This window comes from Oryza brachyantha, chromosome 9, assembly GCF_000231095.2.
Source record: "Oryza brachyantha chromosome 9, ObraRS2, whole genome shotgun sequence".
Lineage (NCBI taxonomy): Eukaryota > Viridiplantae > Streptophyta > Magnoliopsida > Poales > Poaceae > Oryza > Oryza brachyantha.
This window is the reverse complement of record NC_023171.2, coordinates 7894916-7915608: the sequence shown is the minus strand read 5'-3', so window position 1 is coordinate 7915608 and position 20693 is coordinate 7894916. Positions and strand designations below refer to the sequence as shown.

The following is a 20693-nucleotide window of genomic DNA, read 5'->3' as shown; positions in this document are numbered from 1 at the left end:
TATATATATATATGATGACGACTATATTTAAATAGTACACATAATTATCACACTAGCTTTAGTTGACAAGGAGATATCCATGGTTATAAATACAAATCCTTAGTGGGAGGGAAGAGAGGCGAAGAGAAGTCAAGATAGCCAGGCAAGATAATCATCGAATCAACGTTGGACAGTCACAGACCCGATAGTGTCTAACCTCTGACAAACATGGTTAAGTTATACTACCGATATAGTTATAGACTTAACTATGGCTTTTCTCATCACGTAAGATTGATATAGTGGCTATACGCTAGCTCCAGTTAATAGGAATATAGTTATTACTGTCATCAAGGGGCAAAAACTAGTATAAAATCATTGTGTCTTTCACCTTGCTATAATATCACATATATGTTGGAACCAGCCAAACTCTACATCAACAAATAGTGTAGTTGTATTTTGTCCGTCGATAATAAGTTATAGTAGCAAATAATTTTTTGACTATAAATGTGTTCCTTGAATAGTAAATCTGTAAATGCATGTCATCATGCTCGCAAACGGTTGGGATGCCCTCGATGCCATTATATATACTAAAAAACCATAATCTAATAACTATCACTTTAGTAAACATGCAAACTACGCTTAGTATTATGTAAACTTGCAGAATTGGTCACAAAAATCTATAACATGTCGGTGTAGGAAGTTTACAAGGAAGAATACTTGTCTTGCTCTCCTCGGCGGTACCTGATCTAGGACACGTTATGGCTTGAGCCATAGGCATAGATCCATAATTCTAGGTAGAATCATGTGTAATCAACATGCAAACTTCAAAAATAGCTCAAACTAAGTTAACATAGCCCTACTTTTTGAAATTTTCTGATTCCGCCCGTTACTATCTTTTACCGCCGTCATAACCGGCAGAGCACAGCATGCCATGAGAAACCGGGTACCATGATGGCAGAAACCTGCAAATTGGCGAGTTGCCTGCTGCCTTCACTAATGACCACGTACCACACAAAACACATGCTAAAGCAGCATCTCGGCACGACGCACAGAGAGAGATCCGTAAAGCGGGTGAGAGAGCCGCCCGACTCTTCTCCGTGCGACCGGCGCATGCCGGCCGGATCCTGGTGTCACGGGCCAAAATCCGTTCGGAAGAAGCTGCCGACGCGGGCCGTTTTTCCAGCACGCAAAAATACTTGTGGTTCAGTGAGGATGTTCAATTGGATCTTTCATCTTCTTCCTGAGAGTTGAACCGCGTCTTGCAATTTCGGAGGCAAATTTATTGCCTTAAAAGCAATCCATCATCAATCAATGATTAAATCTTACCTCATCCGTTTCACAATGTAAGACTTTCTAGCCTTGTCTAGATTCATGTGGATACTAATAAACCTAGACATATATAAATTATATACATTCATCAATTAATGAATTTAAACAATGTTAGAAAGTCTTACAATATGAAACAGATGCAGTAGAATTCAACTAAAAGCAGGAACTATTTAGCTTATAACAACAGATACCTCGTTCTGATATCATATTCTCATCTTGTTATGCCAATGGAGACGGGGGGAATTACATGTCACAGGTCTGTACATATCCATGGGCACTGGGGGATATGGACCATGGGGCAATGCAAAATAAACAAGTGAACGTAAGTGTAAGTGTAAATAAAGCGCTCAGCGCATCACTCTGCTCTATATAAAATCCTATGTAGTAAGACAACCCTCCCCTTTCATTCTCCCCGTACTTGTACAAACAAAAGTGAGCTTCAAATGCCCCCCTTTCTACCTAAAAACTGAATCTGCATCCAACTGTTTAAACAACCTAACTTGAGAGAGGCGACCGTTAGGTACTTGGCCTACTCCTTGATGCCATCTCCCGGTGTTTCTTTGGCCGTGCTGGATTGTTCAGACTGCGTCTCTTTGTATTCACTGGTTTGTTCGTCGTATGAGTACCTGAAGAAGTAGATGCTACATAAATTAAGCACATGCACTTCCATAAAGTTGGTAGCATTGGTATAATTTGCAGAAACCTATAACAAGGATTTGGTCATTAGGAATGCACATTGCTTGCTGCAACTGAAGTTATGTAATGATATGTAGCTTTGTGGTATACCAAACGCATGGAGAAAATGTGTTCTCTCTCTGCATTCAACCACACGCTTAACTAGTAGGCTGTTTTGCCCTTCTCTGAATTCAACACGAGAGCTTTTGCTGTCAAAGTTTGTTTTGAGGGAAAATTGTTTGCATATTGTATGGCCATGTGTGATGTGGCACACACCCATGTCTCAAGAATGAAGCTAAAATATGTAATAACTGAGTTGCACATGGATAGGTCATGAGGTGTAGATGCTTCATAGGCAACAGTCGGTGTCTAAAATCATGGACACATGCAGAACACGGATATGGCTAAAAAGGGAAATGATATAGTATGCTATACTCTAAATTGCATGTATATCAAGAATAGGAGGGTGAGATAATGTATAATAATAAGAATTATAGCCACTCCTGGTTTGAAGCCCATTTTAAACAAACCTTTCACAGCCATAAGGCCTAACCTATAGCTGTATGGCTTGTGCTACCTCTGAGCAATGTCTAGGAGTTGGATAGTTGAAGTAGAATAGTGTCATAAGTTGTATACCTCCTGGGAACTAATAAACCAATAAATTAAATACTCCTAATCCCTAAAAATTCCTACTTTGTGGCTTAGCAACCCTAGATCTATTCTTCACATCAATCAGTGACCTCGTTTGGCTACCAACATTCTACTTCATCACCAACAGTCATTCCTTTGACAGAAGTTAACCTTCGCCAACAATTGGATTCATGGCACCCAGATACACAATTGTGATATAAAATGAGCCTTCCAGTTAAGTACTTAAAAAGGGTGCTGTCCAGCGTACATATAGTGTTGTTGCATCCAGAAGTAAACAGCTAAACAAAAAGTAATCAATGTCATTGCATGCCAGTGAAAGATGAATGAAGAACAATACCATATTCCTGTAGATGCAGAGCAATAACATCCAGATGTAGAATCGTAGTAATAGCCCGTGCTACTGCTATAGTAATAACTGCATATAAATGAGAAAGCAAATGCAATTAACATAACCTAACTATTTAAAAATGACAGCATTGGCTGCATAGTATTGTCATAATGCTGATAGTAAAGAAAAACAAAGTTCATATACTCAAAGCAACTGTAACAATTGAGTATGGTAGCATAAATTAAAACCTGTAACCTACCCTGAAGTTGGATCATAAATATAATCTGAGCTCACACTTCCATTATCACCTTCTGCAAGGAAGGAGCAAAAAGAATAATCAACACAAAACAACAGTACTTAAAAGTTACGAAGCGAATGTGTCGTGTGTATGTTTGCTTAGTAATTATCACATATAGAAATCAGGAACACATGAGAACTTACTCTCTGCACCTGAAGTTTCATTAGAATCATGAGGTACTTGTTCAGGATTGGAACCTGAACCTACAGCATTTGCATCAGAATCACGATTGGCATCAGTTTTGTCATCATCGTCACCAAACATATCAAAGTCATCGTCATCTTCCTTAGATGCGGTGGCAGTTGTAGAGGTATTAGCAGCTGAAGGACCAGGCTCCATATCTAGTAACAATGAAGTGGTTTTATCTTTTGGACTGTCTGCAAAGATATCTTCTTCAGCTTCTGGTAGACCAAGACGAGCACGTGCCAGACGTTCATACCCCGCTGCAAAAGCAAGAACATTGAAGCAATCCCTATTAAGATACCTTTCAAGAATAATTTGCATAAGCACTAGCATAATGCACATATAGTTACAAGCAGTCTAAATAGCGGGCTAAGGTGTTTAGCGATTGGTTTGCTCAAACAGTTAATAACAGGTTAAATGGGACTATAGCGGCTAAATTGTGTATGAGAACAAATAGCTACAACTCAAACAGCTATAGCCGGAGATAGTGGCAGCTATAGCCGGAGATTTAAAACCCTGGTTACAGGAGACCATTGATAGAACTAGTACACAACTAATTCCATTATTTTCAGTCCCACAATCTCTAGATGCTGCATATTCTTTTGCATTTTCTATCATCTTATGTCATGGCCTAAAGGGAAATGTGTAACCAGCCCAGGGTCTGTCGAATTGTACTTCATGTTCCTTTTCAATATAGTTTATAAACATGATGAGAGCAATATAGTTTTCGTACAATTGGACAAAAGTTCGAAGGTTCGGGACAACAATTCAAGAATTGGAAAATAACAATAGTAGTAGCATCAGAAAGGAAACATAACAATCGCAAAGCGGAAATTAAAGTAAGCTTGTGGTAGGAGGACACTCACCAGCCTCACGTTCGAAAGTCTCCCGATCATCTGAATAAACATCTGCATTGAAACATATAAAAATGAAACGAGTAAGCAAATCACTGTAAGGCTACAACACAATGACAAACTGAAATTATTAGCAGAAGGCCAAAAGCTAAACAGAAGAATTTAACCATAAAAGAATACATACTGTACTCTCCGTTCTCCATCAGCTTCATGGCCGCTTCTGTCAGCTCATCAAAGATACGCTTGGTCCCCTCAGTCATCTTTCCACGCTTATCACTGGATGTATTCTTTAATCTTTTCAAAGCCCGTATTATCTGGCAGATAATTGTTGAAAGAATTATCAGGCACTGAAGTTATTGATACAAAAGACTGTTATGTAATTATTTATACAATTTTTTTGTATTACATAAAAAACTAACCACAGGGTGTCCCCTACTGTTTCCGGTAAAAATACCATGTTTCTTTAGTCTCACGGCAATTTTTTTGTTCATTCGGTGTTTCTGCTTTAATGTCACGATATTCAGATCCAACAATGAATCAATGATGTACCGGGCACGTAATAATAAATACATAATGTTGCAACCAGAAAAAGAATATTCCATAATAATAGGTAGCACAAAGCCAAGTAATATCAGGTGGAGAAGCAACATCCCATTGTTATATATTAACTGACACTTCCTCAAGTTTTTTCAAGAAAACTAGAATGTCCAGAATCAGAATAGCAAAAACATATGCTCCTAGATATTTCTAAGAAATGAAAACTAAAACTTACAGGGAACTCTTTTGGCACAGATATGCTCTTTTGTATATAAAAGAGAGATGATACATGCAGAAAGCAGTGATGTGCATGTAATTGTGCTCCGTATTAAGCTGACATGATAGCATGAAACAACATTGTCCTTCGTGCAAGTTGGGTTGAATAGTTCTCGCATAGCATCGCAGCAAAAAATTATATGCAAGCATCCCACCACTACATCAGGCTGTCAGGTTTATGGTATTAGATAACTTACAGCCAAATACCATAAAATTTGGACAGCCCATTAAGGCTCCATTTGAAAATGTTGTGCCTTTTTAAGACTATCATTTTAATTTCCACATCAAATAATCGATATCCAACATCAAATAAAAGAGAGAATGTGATAGAATAACAATGGCATAATGCATTAAGGATTTAAGGTCAGTTTTTCAACTCAAGCAGAAAGATTAGGTGCTTTTGTGCTATCATAATACAATATCATTTGATGCCTAAGCACGTAGCTTTAAATTTTCTTACTTCTTAGATGTTGCTAAAGGCATTTATTCGGTTACAAAGAAGCAAATATTAGCTAACATTAGACAAACATACCGTTTCGCCTGGCTCAAGTATGTTTGCAATTCTTCTTTTTATCTTTCCAATGTCATCGGTTGAAAGATCCTGGAACTCCTCTTCTTTCTCTTTCTCTTTCTTCTTCTGAACCTTTTCAGCATACTTTGTGTCAACTTCGACACTATCCAACCAGGCATCCTACATAAAACAAGTGCATGTGTCACACAACTGTAATTAAAATTCCATGATTGCAATTCATGAACATAAAAACGGCAACACCTTGATGTCGTTGCCCCTTGCATACTCCACAAAGTTCCCGTTTTCATCAAAATATCCTTCTTCCCTCTCTTGTTCCAAGTTGAAAGGCTCTAGTCGAATACCATCATCGACCAAATTTGCACTATCCTGTTGAACATCAAACTCTGTGTTATCTAACAATGATATCCAGGAGGGTAGCTTCAAACTTATGCTCTCAACATTCATATGATATCAATCATAGGAATGAAAAAGAATGAAGCAGGGAGAGGGTTTTCTAACTGAAAATATGAACAAGGGAAAAGACATGCACTTCACAGTTGTCATTCAAATAGGATAAAAAAGGACAGTAACATGAACCAGGGTTCAAACATCCGTAAGAAATGTTCCTATTTTAATCTAATGCATTTTGACTGCAGTAATACTGCAGATTCTTAGGATAGTTGAAGCATCCAGTCCATTGGATATTTCCGCCAAAATGCCAGGCTACAAAATTCCACTCAAAAAATGAGTGCAGTTCGAACACAAAAATCACCTAAATAAACAGCTGATTATATCTAATCAGCGAAGCAGAAAGAACAAACTAGCAACTTCAGTGCCGATAGAGACACGGTGTACCTCGTAGCGCACTTCAAATCCCCTGACGTCAGCGGCGGCTCCCTGCTGGTCATCATCCTCCTTGCGGTGGCGTCGCCGCGCGCGCCGCTCCGCCGCGAGCTCGGGGTTTATCAGGCCGTCGATGCCCTCCGCGGCGGCGGCCGCGGCAGGGTCGCGGTACTTGGCCTTCTTCCCCTTGGGGAACCGCGGCTTGCGCTCCCTGCCAAGAGGGGGGGAAAAACCGGCACACGAGCGCCATAAGGCCACACGCAGGGGATGCGAAACCCTAAACCGGAGGGAAGGCTACCTACACGAGCGGGGTGGGGGGGTGGGAGGACAGGGAAAGGGGACATAGCGGGAGGGGAAGGGGCTGGGCGGTGGGGCTTACCCGGGAAGCGCGCCGTCATTGTCGTCGTCGTCGTCTACCCCGCCGCTGGCGTCGGCGGGGAGCGGCCGCTTGGTTCCCCGCGGCGGCTCCATGGGTCGGCGGCGGCGAGCGGGATGTGGCGGCGTCAGTGACGTCAGCGGCTGGGAGGAAGGCGGGTCGGGTCGGGTCGAGTGGGGGTGCTCGTCAGATTGTGGGCCGTGAGCCCGTGAGTGGGACATCCGAAAACATTGTGGAATGTATTGTTTAACTAAACCCTAAACATTCTGAAAATGCTTTATACTAATCATTTTTAGCTATTTTAGCTTAGCATGCTCCAAATAAGTTTATTTCTAAGTATTGAACTTTATAAAAATAAGGAGTAAATGCATTGTGAATTGTGAATAGATAAAGTGTTATGGTAAAATTTACGAAACTGAGTCTATAAATATTAGTACTCACACATATTACGCACACATTGCCATCAATATGAATTTAAAGAAATCGATGTTTACATTGTCCTTCATCTCGTAGCTTGTGTGGGTGCGTAGAGATACGTCCGCTCATCTTCCGTGTATTTGTTAAATAAGCGTGGCTGTAATTTAGTGGTAAATATATCATATTATGCATATTTTATGATAATATATATAGTTTTGTGAACTATTTAAAAAAAACTCTTTGTTGATATGAAAGAAAATCTTGGAACATCCTGGAGTAAGAATTTCGCAATGATTTTCGTTGTTTTCGTTTTGCGTTTTGCACTCACTGAGTAAAATGCCGATCGTTAAAGCTCCTTTGGAATAAAAGGAAAATAGGAGAATTTTGTAGGATCGAAATCTATTGGGAAAAAAATTATTATATGATTCTTCCTAACAAAGAATGGTTCCCCAAATCCTTGAAAATCATTCCACTGGAATTTTGGAGAAAAGCTTTACATCATGTTTTCTCTTCCTTATTTAACTTAAAAGTTTCTTTGCTACCTTTTGCAAAATCAGGTAGATTTATTTCACGGAGGATGTGGCATAACATCTGGGATGATTTTTTGGTTTTTTTATATAAAAAGCTAAACGGTATATTTATAAATAAAAAATAATTTATAAACAAAAATACGTACCATTAATGATCTAAGTCAAAATAAAAAAAACCAAAACTAAACTCTAAAGATAAGAGGAACTGTTGCTTGATATTTTATTTTTTTCAACCGACAAGCTCTTTGTCCGATGCTTTCCTACAGATGAGTTGGAACTTTCTTGTGCTTGGATGGGTGCTATAAATAAACCTTCAACATTTTAAGCACTCATTTTATTTTATTGCATTAGAGTATTAGAGTATTAGACTCTATAGCATGCATGGTACTTAACTTAATTAGCTTTTTAGCACCTATTTAAGCACTCCAGCGTTGGAGATGCTCTTATAAGCATAAGCATCTTCGCGGACCCGTGTTACTACGTTCCAGAAGAGCGGTTAACCGCCCAAAAAGGAAAAAAAAAAAAGGAGAAGCCCTTAACCGTTTCCTCGAGGGAAAGATAAGCCAAATCAGGTCTAGATCCAACCATTACAAACCAGAAAACCTTCACCCTCCCCATAATCCTAACAGCCCATATCGGCGACAGGTCTACAGCAACATAGCTTTGCAGTCTTCTGTGTTCAACCGAAATCTCCCAACCGGAAAACCAACACGAGACATATATAGTGGGAAAATGTACCATTGTTGCATGTATCCCAACAGTTGCTATTCGATTTTTCTCCTATACCAAAAAAAGGTTCAATTATATCCATGTACCCCAAGAGAGTAGCCATTCAGCATAGCATCCATGAACAGCTGAAAGCAACAAGGTAAAAGATCTCAGCAGGTGCAGACCTATAATACTTTCTTCACAGTAAAGGAGGTAAAGGAAGCAAACCACAAACTTCTCCTCGCCCCAGGGGAAAAAAACCAAGGCATATGCAGGGCAGCGGCAGCAACCCCAGGTTCCCAACAGGCACCATCAGGTGCCTCAATTGGAGCTGGCACCAAAAACCCTGATCCTCTCGTCGACTTTGGCATTGCAGCAGGGGCAGCGGACCGCGCCCTTCTCCTCATGCCGCTTGTTGCAACCGACGCACAGGACCTGATGCGCGCACTGGAGTAAGATCACACACGCCTCCTCCTTCTTGCAGACTACACAGTCTCTGCGACGGCTCATCTTCTGGGTAGGCGCTTGCGGCTTGTTGGATGCAGCTGATGGCCTCTGGCTGGGCTGCTTTGGTGCCCTTGCGGTGTTCCGATCGGTCACACCAGGAGGGTGGGTTGAGGGAACAGTTGGTTGATTAACGCCCATTGACTTCTGCAGGCGGGCTAATTCATCTTCAAGCCTCTTGATATCATCCTTGAAGCACCGAGACTCCACTTCTGTCTTCTGGCGTATTTCTTCAAGTCGGCGTTCAGCATTCGCTTTAGCAGATTCCCGCTTCGTGCGCTCCTGTTCTGCAAGTGCCAGGTTTTCTTCTCTGGCTTTTGCATCTTCTCTTATTTTCATCTGCAAATCAAACACGTATTAGAGATGTATTTGTTAGGCAACAATCATAACTCGCATCAGCGATTACCTAAAATGATAAAATGAGCAATGACGCATCTCAGAGTTGCTCTTAGGTATCAGAATAATACTAAAACAGGACGACCATATCAAATCAGAGACGAATCAATTAACTCAGTTATGAACACATCTAGTTCTAGATATAGCTTCTTACCCTTCTAGTACAAATGTACATATTACAGCACTATAGATTAATATTCAACACACATAAAAATAGTAGTTTCAAAAACCAGTCATTCATTGAATCAAGAGTGTTTGCCCTCACTGGGTGATCCAAGCAGTTGGAGGGATGGTCATTACAGCCAAACTTGGTGCTCCCAACCCCCACTTCCTGTGTTCGACTCTCCTCAGGATATGTTTTTTGGGGAAATATTTTCATTGCAAACAGCTTGCTAATCTAGGGTGACTGCATTATATTTGCCCATGCACTCAAATGATAAGAACAATACAGCTGGTAAGCGCTTTGTATGTTGAAGCGTAGGTTGAGGGTTCGATCTGTACCACCTGGTTCCCAATAAAAGGTATTTTTTGGTGGGCTTTATTCATTCTATCATCTTCTAGTTTCTTATTACAGACTGGACCAACTGGTGGTCAAGGCTTTCAAGTTTAACCAACAGTAGTTCAGGTGTCTAAACTTCAATATAAAATTATAGCATACAAGCAGAGTCAACCAAAACACAGCGCATAAACCTAAGAGATCTATACACATAACAAAGTCCCTTGCAAAAAATTGAGGGGGGGGGGGGGGGGGGGTCCTGGGTTTATAAGACCCAACTAATCAATATGACACCATTGAAGATTCCTCATGCACTTTAACAATGATACCTTTATTGCCATATTTTGTCGACTTCACCTAGTATCGTTGTTTTCAACATTTTCTACGAACAGGTGGGCAGGAAACAAATAACATATGGATATAAGCACCAGCTGTTGCATCATGTACTGGCTCAAACATCACATGACTGCCTGGAGGCGTTTTCTACTTACATCAGCGATCTGGATATATCCATCAGCTTCATCAAGCAATTTGTTAAGAAGGTTGGTAGACCACCCCCCACCACCGCCATATCCATCTCACACAACTGACACCCAAGTCAGCGGCAATGGCGATGGAGCAGAGCCCTAGGGTGAGGACAACAGAATGGATGGCAGCATCAAAGTGGACAAGGAGATAGCAATGAGAAGTTGTGGCAATGCAGTGCAACACTGTTCTCGATGTGGAGATCTCTCTTTCAGTCAATTTGGTACATTCTTGTTTAATTACTTGGCCCATTTAGGCAAAACTTGCATCTACTTGCACATTCATTTCTTTAAAGTAATAATTGCAAATCCACTCAATCTCCAGTTGTTGATGTGCATGCTGTTTTGATTTTGAAATCACCACACATTTGCATTCGAGGCTGGCAACTATAAAGTAGATAGTGGGAGAAAGGTAGTGGCAAACAGTGGGAAGCTGTGCAGAAGGACCTTCAATCTAAACCAAGGGCAGAGCAAGGCATAACAAGCAAATCAAACAAAATATTTGTTTAGTGCACACAAATGGAAAATACAGTAACAGCTGTAGTTTTTATGGTATTGAAGTATGCTGAGGTCTTTCGACTTCCAATGGCACATACCTAAATTGGTGATCTTTCAGTGTGATACAAGTACACAACCAGTTTTGCAAATAACTAATTGATACATTATTTCATGGAAATAAGAAAATGAGGACATTATCAAGCTTTTAGGCATCCAAAATATGACGCCAGCTTGCAATTTTGATACGTATACATCAAGGAATAGGCTTATCACAAGACAGAACCTGATTAATCAAGAAGTTATCATCACAGGCTTTTAAAAGATACCAACAAACAAAGAAAAAAAAAATATTGTGTAAGTGCACAGTCCAGCTGCATGCTGAGTTATGTTAGCTCATGAAATAAAGGAGTTTAGTTCTAAGAGAATCTGGCTGTAGTGCGAACTAGAAAGTAGTTATGTCGAAAATGAATCAAACAGTTACGGTAAACATCTAGAAAACATGATCAGCACGTTTGCCATGCCCTAGGCATCTCATAGACATGCCAACTCAATATACTAAAATAAATTAATAATATAATTTGTAAGAACCTATAATGAACATGATAACTATAATAGATCAAATTACCATCAATTGATGAGAACAAGGAATTAAACATAGAGGTAAGATAAACCCTATGCTACTGGAATGCAAAAATAACCATATTAGTGCCTTGCTGAAGAGAAAAGGTCTCTGCATCGAAATGTCTACCAATAACAGCTTCGCTAAAAGAATATGAGGACACACTATCCAAAAGTAATCGTTAATTACAACATACAACTGACAACACGGATAATCAACACTACAACTGACAACATGAATTTTTCAACTCTGCCAAGACATTATCAACTACATACCATTATCTAGATTCTTAATGCCTTTTGTTTATTTTAATGACAGCTATTAATAACAACATACTACATATTGCAATAGCTTTAGTTGTCCATCCAAATAGCAGCACCAGCAAAACATGCAAATAGAAGGAAGTAAACTTCAATGATTGGGTGAAGTCAACCCCAAATGTTCATGGAAAACAATCTTAGGTAGGATTGGTTGATACTGATTGAACATGAGTTTCAGTTCCTTATAGGGAAAATGGGCAGAACTCAAGCAAAAATTCGACAAAGCATGGGCAGAACTCAAGGAAAAATAAGAAAACAACGACACAAAGTACATTACTCTTCCATGTGGAATAGTTCTCATGAAAATCTACAAAATGATTCTATTATTTTCAGCTGGCGGACCCAATGAAGTCAACAAATTCATTATAGAAATCAAGCATGGCAATCCAACATGATTAATAAGGCTAACTGGATCATGACAAAATCATGTCAAAGCTCAAGATCACAACACAAGGTGTGCCAGAAGGGGAAAAATCAAGAAAACAATGCCACGGTATATAAGATATAAGCTTATTCCATGTGCTATCCAACATCAAGATTCAAGACTTCCGTTGTCATCAACAATATTTTCAGGATGAGTAGTCCCCTATCAAACAATCTATATCATTTTGACTACTTGAAACAGATTATTGTCACAGATTATCTAGATGATTATAGGGATACAATAAATATTTTGAGAATAAACTTAACAAATAGCTTAAAACAAGTGACCTCAATAATGCACTAGAAGAAAGTTTTTGAGAGAACATATTTTTAGAAGTATGGAACAAATAATCCATTTCAATAATCCAGGGAATAAGCTGAAAAGAAAGAGCCAGAAGGCAAGTCATTGGTAAATAAATAAATGATCACTCTGACCTTCAGAAATTCACAGCAAAGTACAAGGTAACACTGAGTAATAGTTCAGTTAAGATTTATGAACAATTGCTGATGAAGCAAACTCCATTTCACCAGGAAAAAGAAAAAGTAAATCACAGTGATAAATGAACAACGAGACCAGATTTGTCCCTTGTTATTAGTTGTTACTACACATCTAACAGAACCTGTAATCAGGCAGAGAGATACCAGTATACATATCAATGAGGTAAAAGCCGCAGTAACTACCAGGTAGCATCTACTGTTTAGTAGCTACTAGTTAATCACTAACTATTTAATCCAAAGTTGGTCATTTAGGGCTAAATATGAGAAGAATAAGGTATAAGCCATATTCTATTGTATTGCGTCAAACCATGGGAAGGCACAAAATACTTTCATGAGCCATCATGGTTTTACCAATTCTACCATGAAGTACCTAAAAGAAAGCATTATAAATCATTCAGAATTGTAAACAATTTTATTGGCATTGTATTATTACCATGATAACCACTATTTCTAACATTTGTGCAAGTCTACAACCATACATGATCGAAACAGTGCAATCCCTCCTGGTAGGAAGCTTGTGACATAAAACTACATGCCAGAAAATAAGAAAGAATGATATAAAGACTTAAGGTGCTAAAGCAAAATACATAGTAAATTATGCAAGATCATCCTTACCTCCATATTTCTTATTGCCTTGTTGACTTCAGAAAGCTCCCTGTCCGCCTGTGTAATCTTTGTCTTGCATTCAGCAATGTCCTCCTGCAACTTTGCCTTCTGGCGGTCCCACATCTCAAGTCTTTTGCTGTCCTTCTTCTCTTTCTTCACCAGCTTCTGGCACTGCCGTTCAGACTCTGATGCACTCAACTTTGCAGCTTCCATCTCTGCACGTATCTCTGCATTCTCCATTTCCAGTTTCTGCACTGTCGCATTACTCCGGTCAAGCTGCCCACTCTTCTTCTTTAGCTCATTCTCCAGTTGAGTGAGCCGCTTCATTGTTTCATCTTCCATTTCTTGCTTATCCTTCTTGCGCCGCTGGTTCTCATCATGCTGCATGCGTAGCACGCGCAGCTCAGTGAGATCAGTGCCAAGTTTGCGAGCAGCCTGTATCGCCTTCTGCTGCGCCCACTCTTTTCGCTCCTTCAGCTGCGCCTCCATCTCCCGTGTCTGCTTTATAAGATCACGCACCATCTCATTCTTTGGGTCAGGCTTCACATCAGGCGTGTCTTTTTTGTCTATGTCAAGCAACTTAAGCTCCTTCACAACAGAATCAATTATCTCCTCTGTGGAGAGCTTCGTTGTAACTGACTGGTTCGTTTGCGCTTGTGCATCTGGTGCGCTACCATTGGACCGTGACCAGGTGGTCTTGATGCAGGAGATCACACCAGAAACACTGCCAGGGCCCTGCCGCATTGCGAGTCGCATGAAGTTATCAGGATCAAACAGGGTGGTGTCAGGGGTAGCGGAGGCTGTGGTGGTATGGTAGTGACAGTAGCCACGCTGCCCGGGGGCCGCGGCGGTGGGGGGAAGCTCGTCAGCGGAGGCGATTGCAGGAGTGGGCTTCTCGTTTAGGTTGGCGCCCATCGAAATGGCCTGATCGAGGCGGAGATCACAAGAGAGGAGGCACCACATGGCCTCGGCGCGGGAGAGGGTGGGGCGGCTGCTCTGGAGGAGGCATACGAGCCCCGCGAGGGAGTACTCCTCTAGGCGGCGGAGGTCAGCGAAGCCACCGGCCCCTCCGGCGTGATCGGGGTCGGAGAGGAAGACGCGCGCGTTCGCGACGATGTTGGCGACGGGGTCCCCGAGCTTCCCGTAGCAGTGCCCCGCGCGGAGCACGGCGTGGAGCGCGGCCTCATCGCAGTACCCGAGGTCGGCGAGGCGCGCCAGCGCCGCCGCGTAGGCCTCCTCCAGCCTCCTCAGCAACCGATCCTCCAGCTCGTCCGCCGTGGCGCGTCCCCACGGCGCCGTGTCCTCCCCCGCGGACACCCCGGACGGATCGGGATCGGAGGCGGGCGAGGGGGCGGCCGCCGCCACCGCCGCCGCGGCGGCGGAGGCCGGGCTCGCGCGCGCGGCGCGGTTCTTGCGGCCCGCGCGGGACGCGCGTTCCCGAGGCTGTCCGGCCATGCGAAAGGGGGGGGGCACCAAGACGGCCGCGGGAGGGAGGAGGCGGTGGCCGATGGGGATCGGAGGCGCCTCGCGGGGAGGAGAGGGGGGGTGCGGCGGCGAGGGGTTCCACCTCGGAATGGGGGTGTGGACTGTAACGGAAGCGAAGGGGAGAGAGAGAGGAAGAAGAGATTAACTCTGGGCCTTATTGGGCTCGAAAGTGGGCTAGTTGGGCCTTAGTGGCTCGGCTCGCTAGATCGGTTTGGAAGTGGCCCGGCCTAGGATGACCAATAACTGGGCCGTGACTGCTTCGATCAACCCGATTCCAAGCCCAGGACACCCAAAAAGTCTTCCTCTGGGCCATTTTCTTTTTTTTTTTAATTATTGCCTGGTCTACTTCGCCTCGTTCATCTCTTATTTTCGGCCCGCTTGCGTTGAGCGACGCCGAGAAAAGGTTGTGAACACGCTTTTTAATTATTACTGGTAATATATCCGTGTATAGCATGCTCATTTGGACTGTACCTGCCCATAGAGAAAATACGATATATACAACTAATGATGTACTGCATAGGCATATTGAGAAAAGAAATGATCTTCTTAAAAAAACTACTTAATTTTTTTATTTTTTTAAAGTGATTGTTTTTACATGACGTAGAATGTGGTAGGATGAATGATTTCGCTTTCATAGAGATATGGTGTGTTTTAAAAATCTATAAAAAAAATAGTATTAATTGTTTTAAAATATAAAATAATTAATACTCAATTAATCATACGCTAATGACTTACCTCATTTTACATGATCTTTTTTTCTCTTTTGCTCACCCTCAAACTTACTATTTTTCATAAAAGCCTTCCTGGCTCTCTGGACATTCCTAGATAATATAATATAGTGCTTGTTTACATGAAGTTAAGACCAAAAATGGTGATCTTGACATTTTTCCTGTAATTCTTTTTACGGGAAATAGATAATAGACAGTGTAGCATTTTCATCTTGCTCTACCTTCTGTTGAAACAAAGTTTTCCAATTATCTAATAATATTCTCTCTCTTTTTTTTAGATTACTTGGCAAACACCCTCGCACACACACCGGTACATCCCTGATCTCATTGAGGGCCTATTCCGTTTTGAGGAAAAACAAGATTGAATTCCTATTGACTAATTTCTATGAAAATCATTTAGTTTATAGGAATGAGGTACAATAAACCAAAGAAAAACATAAGAATATTTTCATTTACTCGAACTTATTGAGAAAATTCCTATGAATTGATGTGATCATACATTTATATTCTTCCCCTTCCCATATTTCTATGGATCAAAATCCCTCTAAACTGAATAGACCCAAATTTTTTTTTGTTGATGAAAACCTACTTGCATATGCATAATATTCCTGAGTAATAAGTATTTAAACCCTAGTAGGTAGAGTCGTATACCCACAACCCTACCGCCTCACCACATATGCTCCCACATCTAATAATATTTCTTCCCACATAGATATATGTGTCCTCAAAGATATCTTTTGTATCCTTAACTTAAAGGATTTATATTTCATTGTCACACTTTACCAAGCCAAGGCCATGTTCAGTAAGCGAGGAGGTAAGTTAACTTACCCCACATGAAAAACGAAGTAATAGATTAGTACATGATTAATTAATTATTAATTATTAAAAACATATAAAATATATTAATATGACTTTTTAAAACAACTTTCCTATAGAAAATTATTAAAAAAATACAATGTTTAACCGCTCGAAAAACGTGCGTGCGAAAAACGAGGGAGGTAAGATAACTTACCCATGTTGGCGAAGCGGCCCAAGTGTTATAACTACGGGGAGCTACCCATCCACAACTATACTAACTCGACCAATATTCTTGGCACCGAACAAAATTATACATAAAATCTGTCAAATATTTTTTTCTAAAACAGCTCTATTAAGGTAGGTAGTAGATGCAATTCTCATGTGCCGAACAGCACCACATTGCTGGCCTTGAAATGTATCCAATTATCATTATCCAAACCCTTGGCTGCTTGTTGAGTGTCGGTGCATGATCCAACTGTGCTCAGCAACGGTCGCTAGCTGTCACGCTCTGAATTCTGAAAGGGGGCATCTCTCCTACCGCATCTATTGCACCAATCTTCCTCTGCTTAACTAAATTTTCACGTATCTGAATCTCTCTTTTGTTTCCGGATATAAAGATGAATAAAGGTAGACAAGCAGTTTTGAAGGGAAGCAATGCAGAAATTAATGAGAGATCATTTTTGCTATTGATTAAACGTTTGATTTTGTGTTCTTCTGTTAAACATGCGTGTGAGGGAAGGGTGTGTATGGACCTTTTGATTTGCGTGCATGACTTTAGATTATATCCAACAATAGTGACCGAACTTAATTGACAGAATTAAAGTTTTCAAACATTTGATCACTGGGCAGACTCTACTTTTTTTTTCTAGTGATCAAACGTTTGATTTTGTGTTCTTCTGTCAAACATGCATGTGAGGAAAGGGTGTGTGCGGACTTTTTGATTTGCGTGCACATCTTTAGATTATATCCAACAGCAGTGACCGGATTTAATCGTGACCGGATTTAATCGATAGAATTAAAGTTTTCAAACATTTGATCACTAGGCAGACCCATGAGAGATATATGTTTTTTTAGTCCTGTAAATTGTAACTAATCGGCATGGTGATGTTTGCATTTTATTAACTACTCCCTCCGATTCTTTAGTTTGATGTTATTCACTTTTGGATAAGTGTTTAACTATTTATGTTATTTAAAGAATTTTACTGATATGTAAAAATAAACGTCATATTCAAAGTACATTTAATTAAATTATAGTAAAATATGTAATAATTACATGTTTTAAAAATATTAATAACCAAATATATGTTTAAAAATCAACGACATCAAACATTAAAAAAAATAAAATAAGGGAGAGAAGAATAGTCTTTCAGACAACCAGTGTAATGTACTCGTAGACCTACTGTATTTGTTATAAAATCTAAGTATTCTAAATTGTTTAGCATATGCAAAACATGTCAGGAGTTTTTTTATTTCACTCAGCGGTCCATTTTTCTATTTGAATTGTTTATATTCTCTTTGTAAGTATCTGATTAGCTCTAGAATTATTGAAATGAATGAAATTATACAAATACATGGAAATCACAAATCTAAGCAGAAGCTATTCATTTTTGCGTGGAGATCACAAGTTTTGACTTTAGCGAGTACATTTCAGTACCAAATTACATCAGTCAACCTCACTCCTACTGTTTACACTTTACATCAATTTGCACTCTTATTTTTACCTTATTTTCCCTCTTTGCACCAGAAAAAACACCAAAAAGAAACCAAAGAAATTAAAAAGGAGTGAAATTTACACTGCAAATGTCTTTTTTTTTTCAAACAGTGCGTTTGCATTGTGCAGGCGACGTCACTCGTCGTCAGCTCTTCTTCCACGCCTCGGCGGCGCCGGTGAGGTAGGCTTTCTTCCTTCTCTCGGCGCGCGCGCACGCGCACACCACCACGAAGCACGCCGCGTACACCGCGTGGACGCGCCAGGTGGCTCGTGGCGCCTCGCCGGCAGCGGCGCGGTGGAACACCGCGGCGTAGTAGTGCAGCCCGACGGCGAGGCCCAGCAACATCTGCGCCAGCGACAGCGCCCTGGACGACGCCTCCTCCCCGGCGCCGGCGCCGCCCGCGCCCTCGCGGGAGGAGAAGGCGGCCACCAGGTCCACCATCTGGAGCACGAGGTAGGCCACGTACCCGAGCGACTGCGCCGCCTGCGTCCACGCGTACGCGGCCGGCGACGCCGCGTGGAAGAACCGGAGCGGCTCCAGCCCCGTGGCTGCCGCCGCCACCGCGAGCGTCGCGAAGTAGATGGCCAGGTAGGCCTGCGCCAGCAGCAGCGCGCGGCGGAGGAGCGGGAGGTACGCGCCCACGCGCCGCACCAGCGCCGCGAGCAGGCACAGCGGCAGCAGCAGGACCGCCGCCGACGCGACGGTCGCCGCCACGGGCGCCCACCGCCCGCCCAGCAGCGGCCGCACCCCGTCGGCGATGCCGGCGTTCGCCGCCGACAGGTACGCCCTGGACGTCGACGACAGCCGCGCCAGGTCCGGCACGAGCGTCTCCTGCAGCCGCGCCGGCAGCTCCCGGAACTCCGAGATCAGGTCCTCGGCCCCGTCCTCTTCCGCCAATGTCAACGCCACCGCCGCCGGCGATTTCCTCGCCTTCATCACGGCCGCCGCCTGCCCCTCCTTGCGGGATTCTTCGGTCAATTTCTCGGTGCCAATCTTGGCGAGCTTCGCGGCGGACGTGATCTTGGGCTTCACAGCAGCCACCTTGTTGACCTTCGGAAGCTTGGTTTTGACGGCGGCCACGGCCGCCGGAGTCCTGCTCGTGGCAATTTCGCTCGTGATGGCACCACCCGAGCTGAGCTTCTTCCCCTGTTTCAGCACTCCGGTCTGATCCTTCACTGCCGCCGCCGCCACCGTCTTCTTCTTCAGTGCTCTCACCACAGTCGCGTCCACCACACCACCGGCACCATCCTTGCCCGGCTTCATCTTCTCCGCCGCCGCCAAGCCACCCTTACGCCCTGACAGATTCGCCTTGCGCGACACCACCGCTCGCGAAGCAGCCGCACGGACGACGGCGACGTGGAAGCAGAGCAGAAGAAGCACGACCATTACCGCCACCCACCGCCCACGGCACATTGATTCACCACCACCAGACGCCATTGCCGGCCGACCCAAGAGCTAGCAGGAGGAAGAAGAGCAAGAGTGGAGTGGGAGTGAGCAGGAGGAAGAAGAAGAAGAGAAGGGAATGCCAGCGAGCGAGCGTGCGCGGGCACAGTAGGGCGTCACATGGTGGCGGCCGGCCGGGGTCCGGGTGGTGACAACCGACAAGCTGCGCCAGGAAGAAGAATAAGGCAACTGCGGCAGCATCGATGGATCGATCGATCTACCGGAGCTCGCCGTAACCTCGGCTGAAGGCTGAAGCCGAAGCCGAAGCCGGCACCACTCTCTCCACATGTGTCAGTCAGTATGTCACTGTTGTCCAGCTTAAACCTACTCGCTCCGACAAAATAATCAGCGTTTGATTATATGCTTTATTTAAAAATTTTAAAAAATTAAAAAAATAGTCACGTGTAAAATACTACTACATCTATTTTATATTGTAGGGCTTTCTAGTCTTAGCTAAATTTATTGATGGATGAATATATATAATTTATATATATGTCTATATTTATTAGTATTCATATAAATCTAGACAAGACTAGAAAATCTTATATCGTGAAACGGAGGTAGTATTCATGATTTATCATCTAATAAAAACAAAAATATTAATCGTAAAATTTTTTTAATAAGACAAAGCGTCAAATATTATAGCTAAAATGTGAAAGATTGGTTTATTTTATAAAGGAGTGAGTACCAGCTATCCTGGCTACTACGGTCATGTTCTTCGTTGGGCAGTACCCGGCGAGAAAAAAGTAGCTGTAGATTGATATATCATTAATTAATTATTATCTATAAAAGTTTAAAAAATGATTAATATGATTTTTAAAAGTATTTTTTATAGAAAATTTTAGCAGTTTGGGATATGCGCACAAAAGAACGCTGAAACGCAGCATACGCGTGCAAATATCACTGGCGACATTTACCCACAAGTAGGGGTGGTAATGGGCCTAACCATTTTGCCTAGAAAATTTAAGGACCGGTTTTAAAACGGATTAAAAATAAAATTATATAGAGTTTTGAACTAAAAAATTTTTAAGAACTAAATAGGGTTGTAAAAGAAACCACGAGCTTTCGCCTATTCCCACCCCTACCCACAAGGCGTGTTAGTGCTACCAGGCCCTAGCTATGAAGCGGAGCTTTGGTATTTTTCAGCT

General features: G+C 42.2%; 3 protein-coding genes across 3 annotated transcripts; all 3 read right to left on the bottom strand.

The window, feature by feature from the left end:
• Positions 1 to 1440: 1440 nt before the first annotated feature.
• LOC102700735 (CD2 antigen cytoplasmic tail-binding protein 2) lies at positions 1441 to 6974 on the bottom strand. Its single transcript, XM_006660519.3, has 10 exons — positions 6844 to 6974; positions 6477 to 6675; positions 5883 to 6008; positions 5643 to 5801; positions 4482 to 4611; positions 4310 to 4351; positions 3404 to 3703; positions 3222 to 3273; positions 2972 to 3049; positions 1441 to 1934 (listed from the first exon to the last, which is right to left on the bottom strand). Exons 1-10 carry the CDS (start codon positions 6933 to 6935, stop codon positions 1838 to 1840), a joined length of 1275 nt encoding a protein of 424 aa, XP_006660582.2. The 5' UTR covers positions 6936 to 6974; the 3' UTR covers positions 1441 to 1837.
• A 1214-nt stretch (positions 6975 to 8188) lies between these two features.
• Positions 8189 to 14962, bottom strand: LOC102700456 (MND1-interacting protein 1). The gene is made up of 2 exons (XM_006660518.3): positions 13389 to 14962; positions 8189 to 9338 (listed from the first exon to the last, which is right to left on the bottom strand). Exons 1-2 carry the CDS (start codon positions 14832 to 14834, stop codon positions 8817 to 8819), a joined length of 1968 nt encoding a protein of 655 aa, XP_006660581.3. The 5' UTR covers positions 14835 to 14962; the 3' UTR covers positions 8189 to 8816.
• A 2967-nt stretch (positions 14963 to 17929) lies between these two features.
• On the bottom strand, positions 17930 to 19554 carry LOC107304891. Its single transcript, XM_040527753.1, has one exon. The coding sequence runs from the start codon at positions 19537 to 19539 to the stop codon at positions 18247 to 18249; it is 1293 nt and encodes a 430-aa protein (XP_040383687.1). The 5' UTR covers positions 19540 to 19554; the 3' UTR covers positions 17930 to 18246.
• Between the last annotated feature and the right edge of the window lie 1139 nt (positions 19555 to 20693).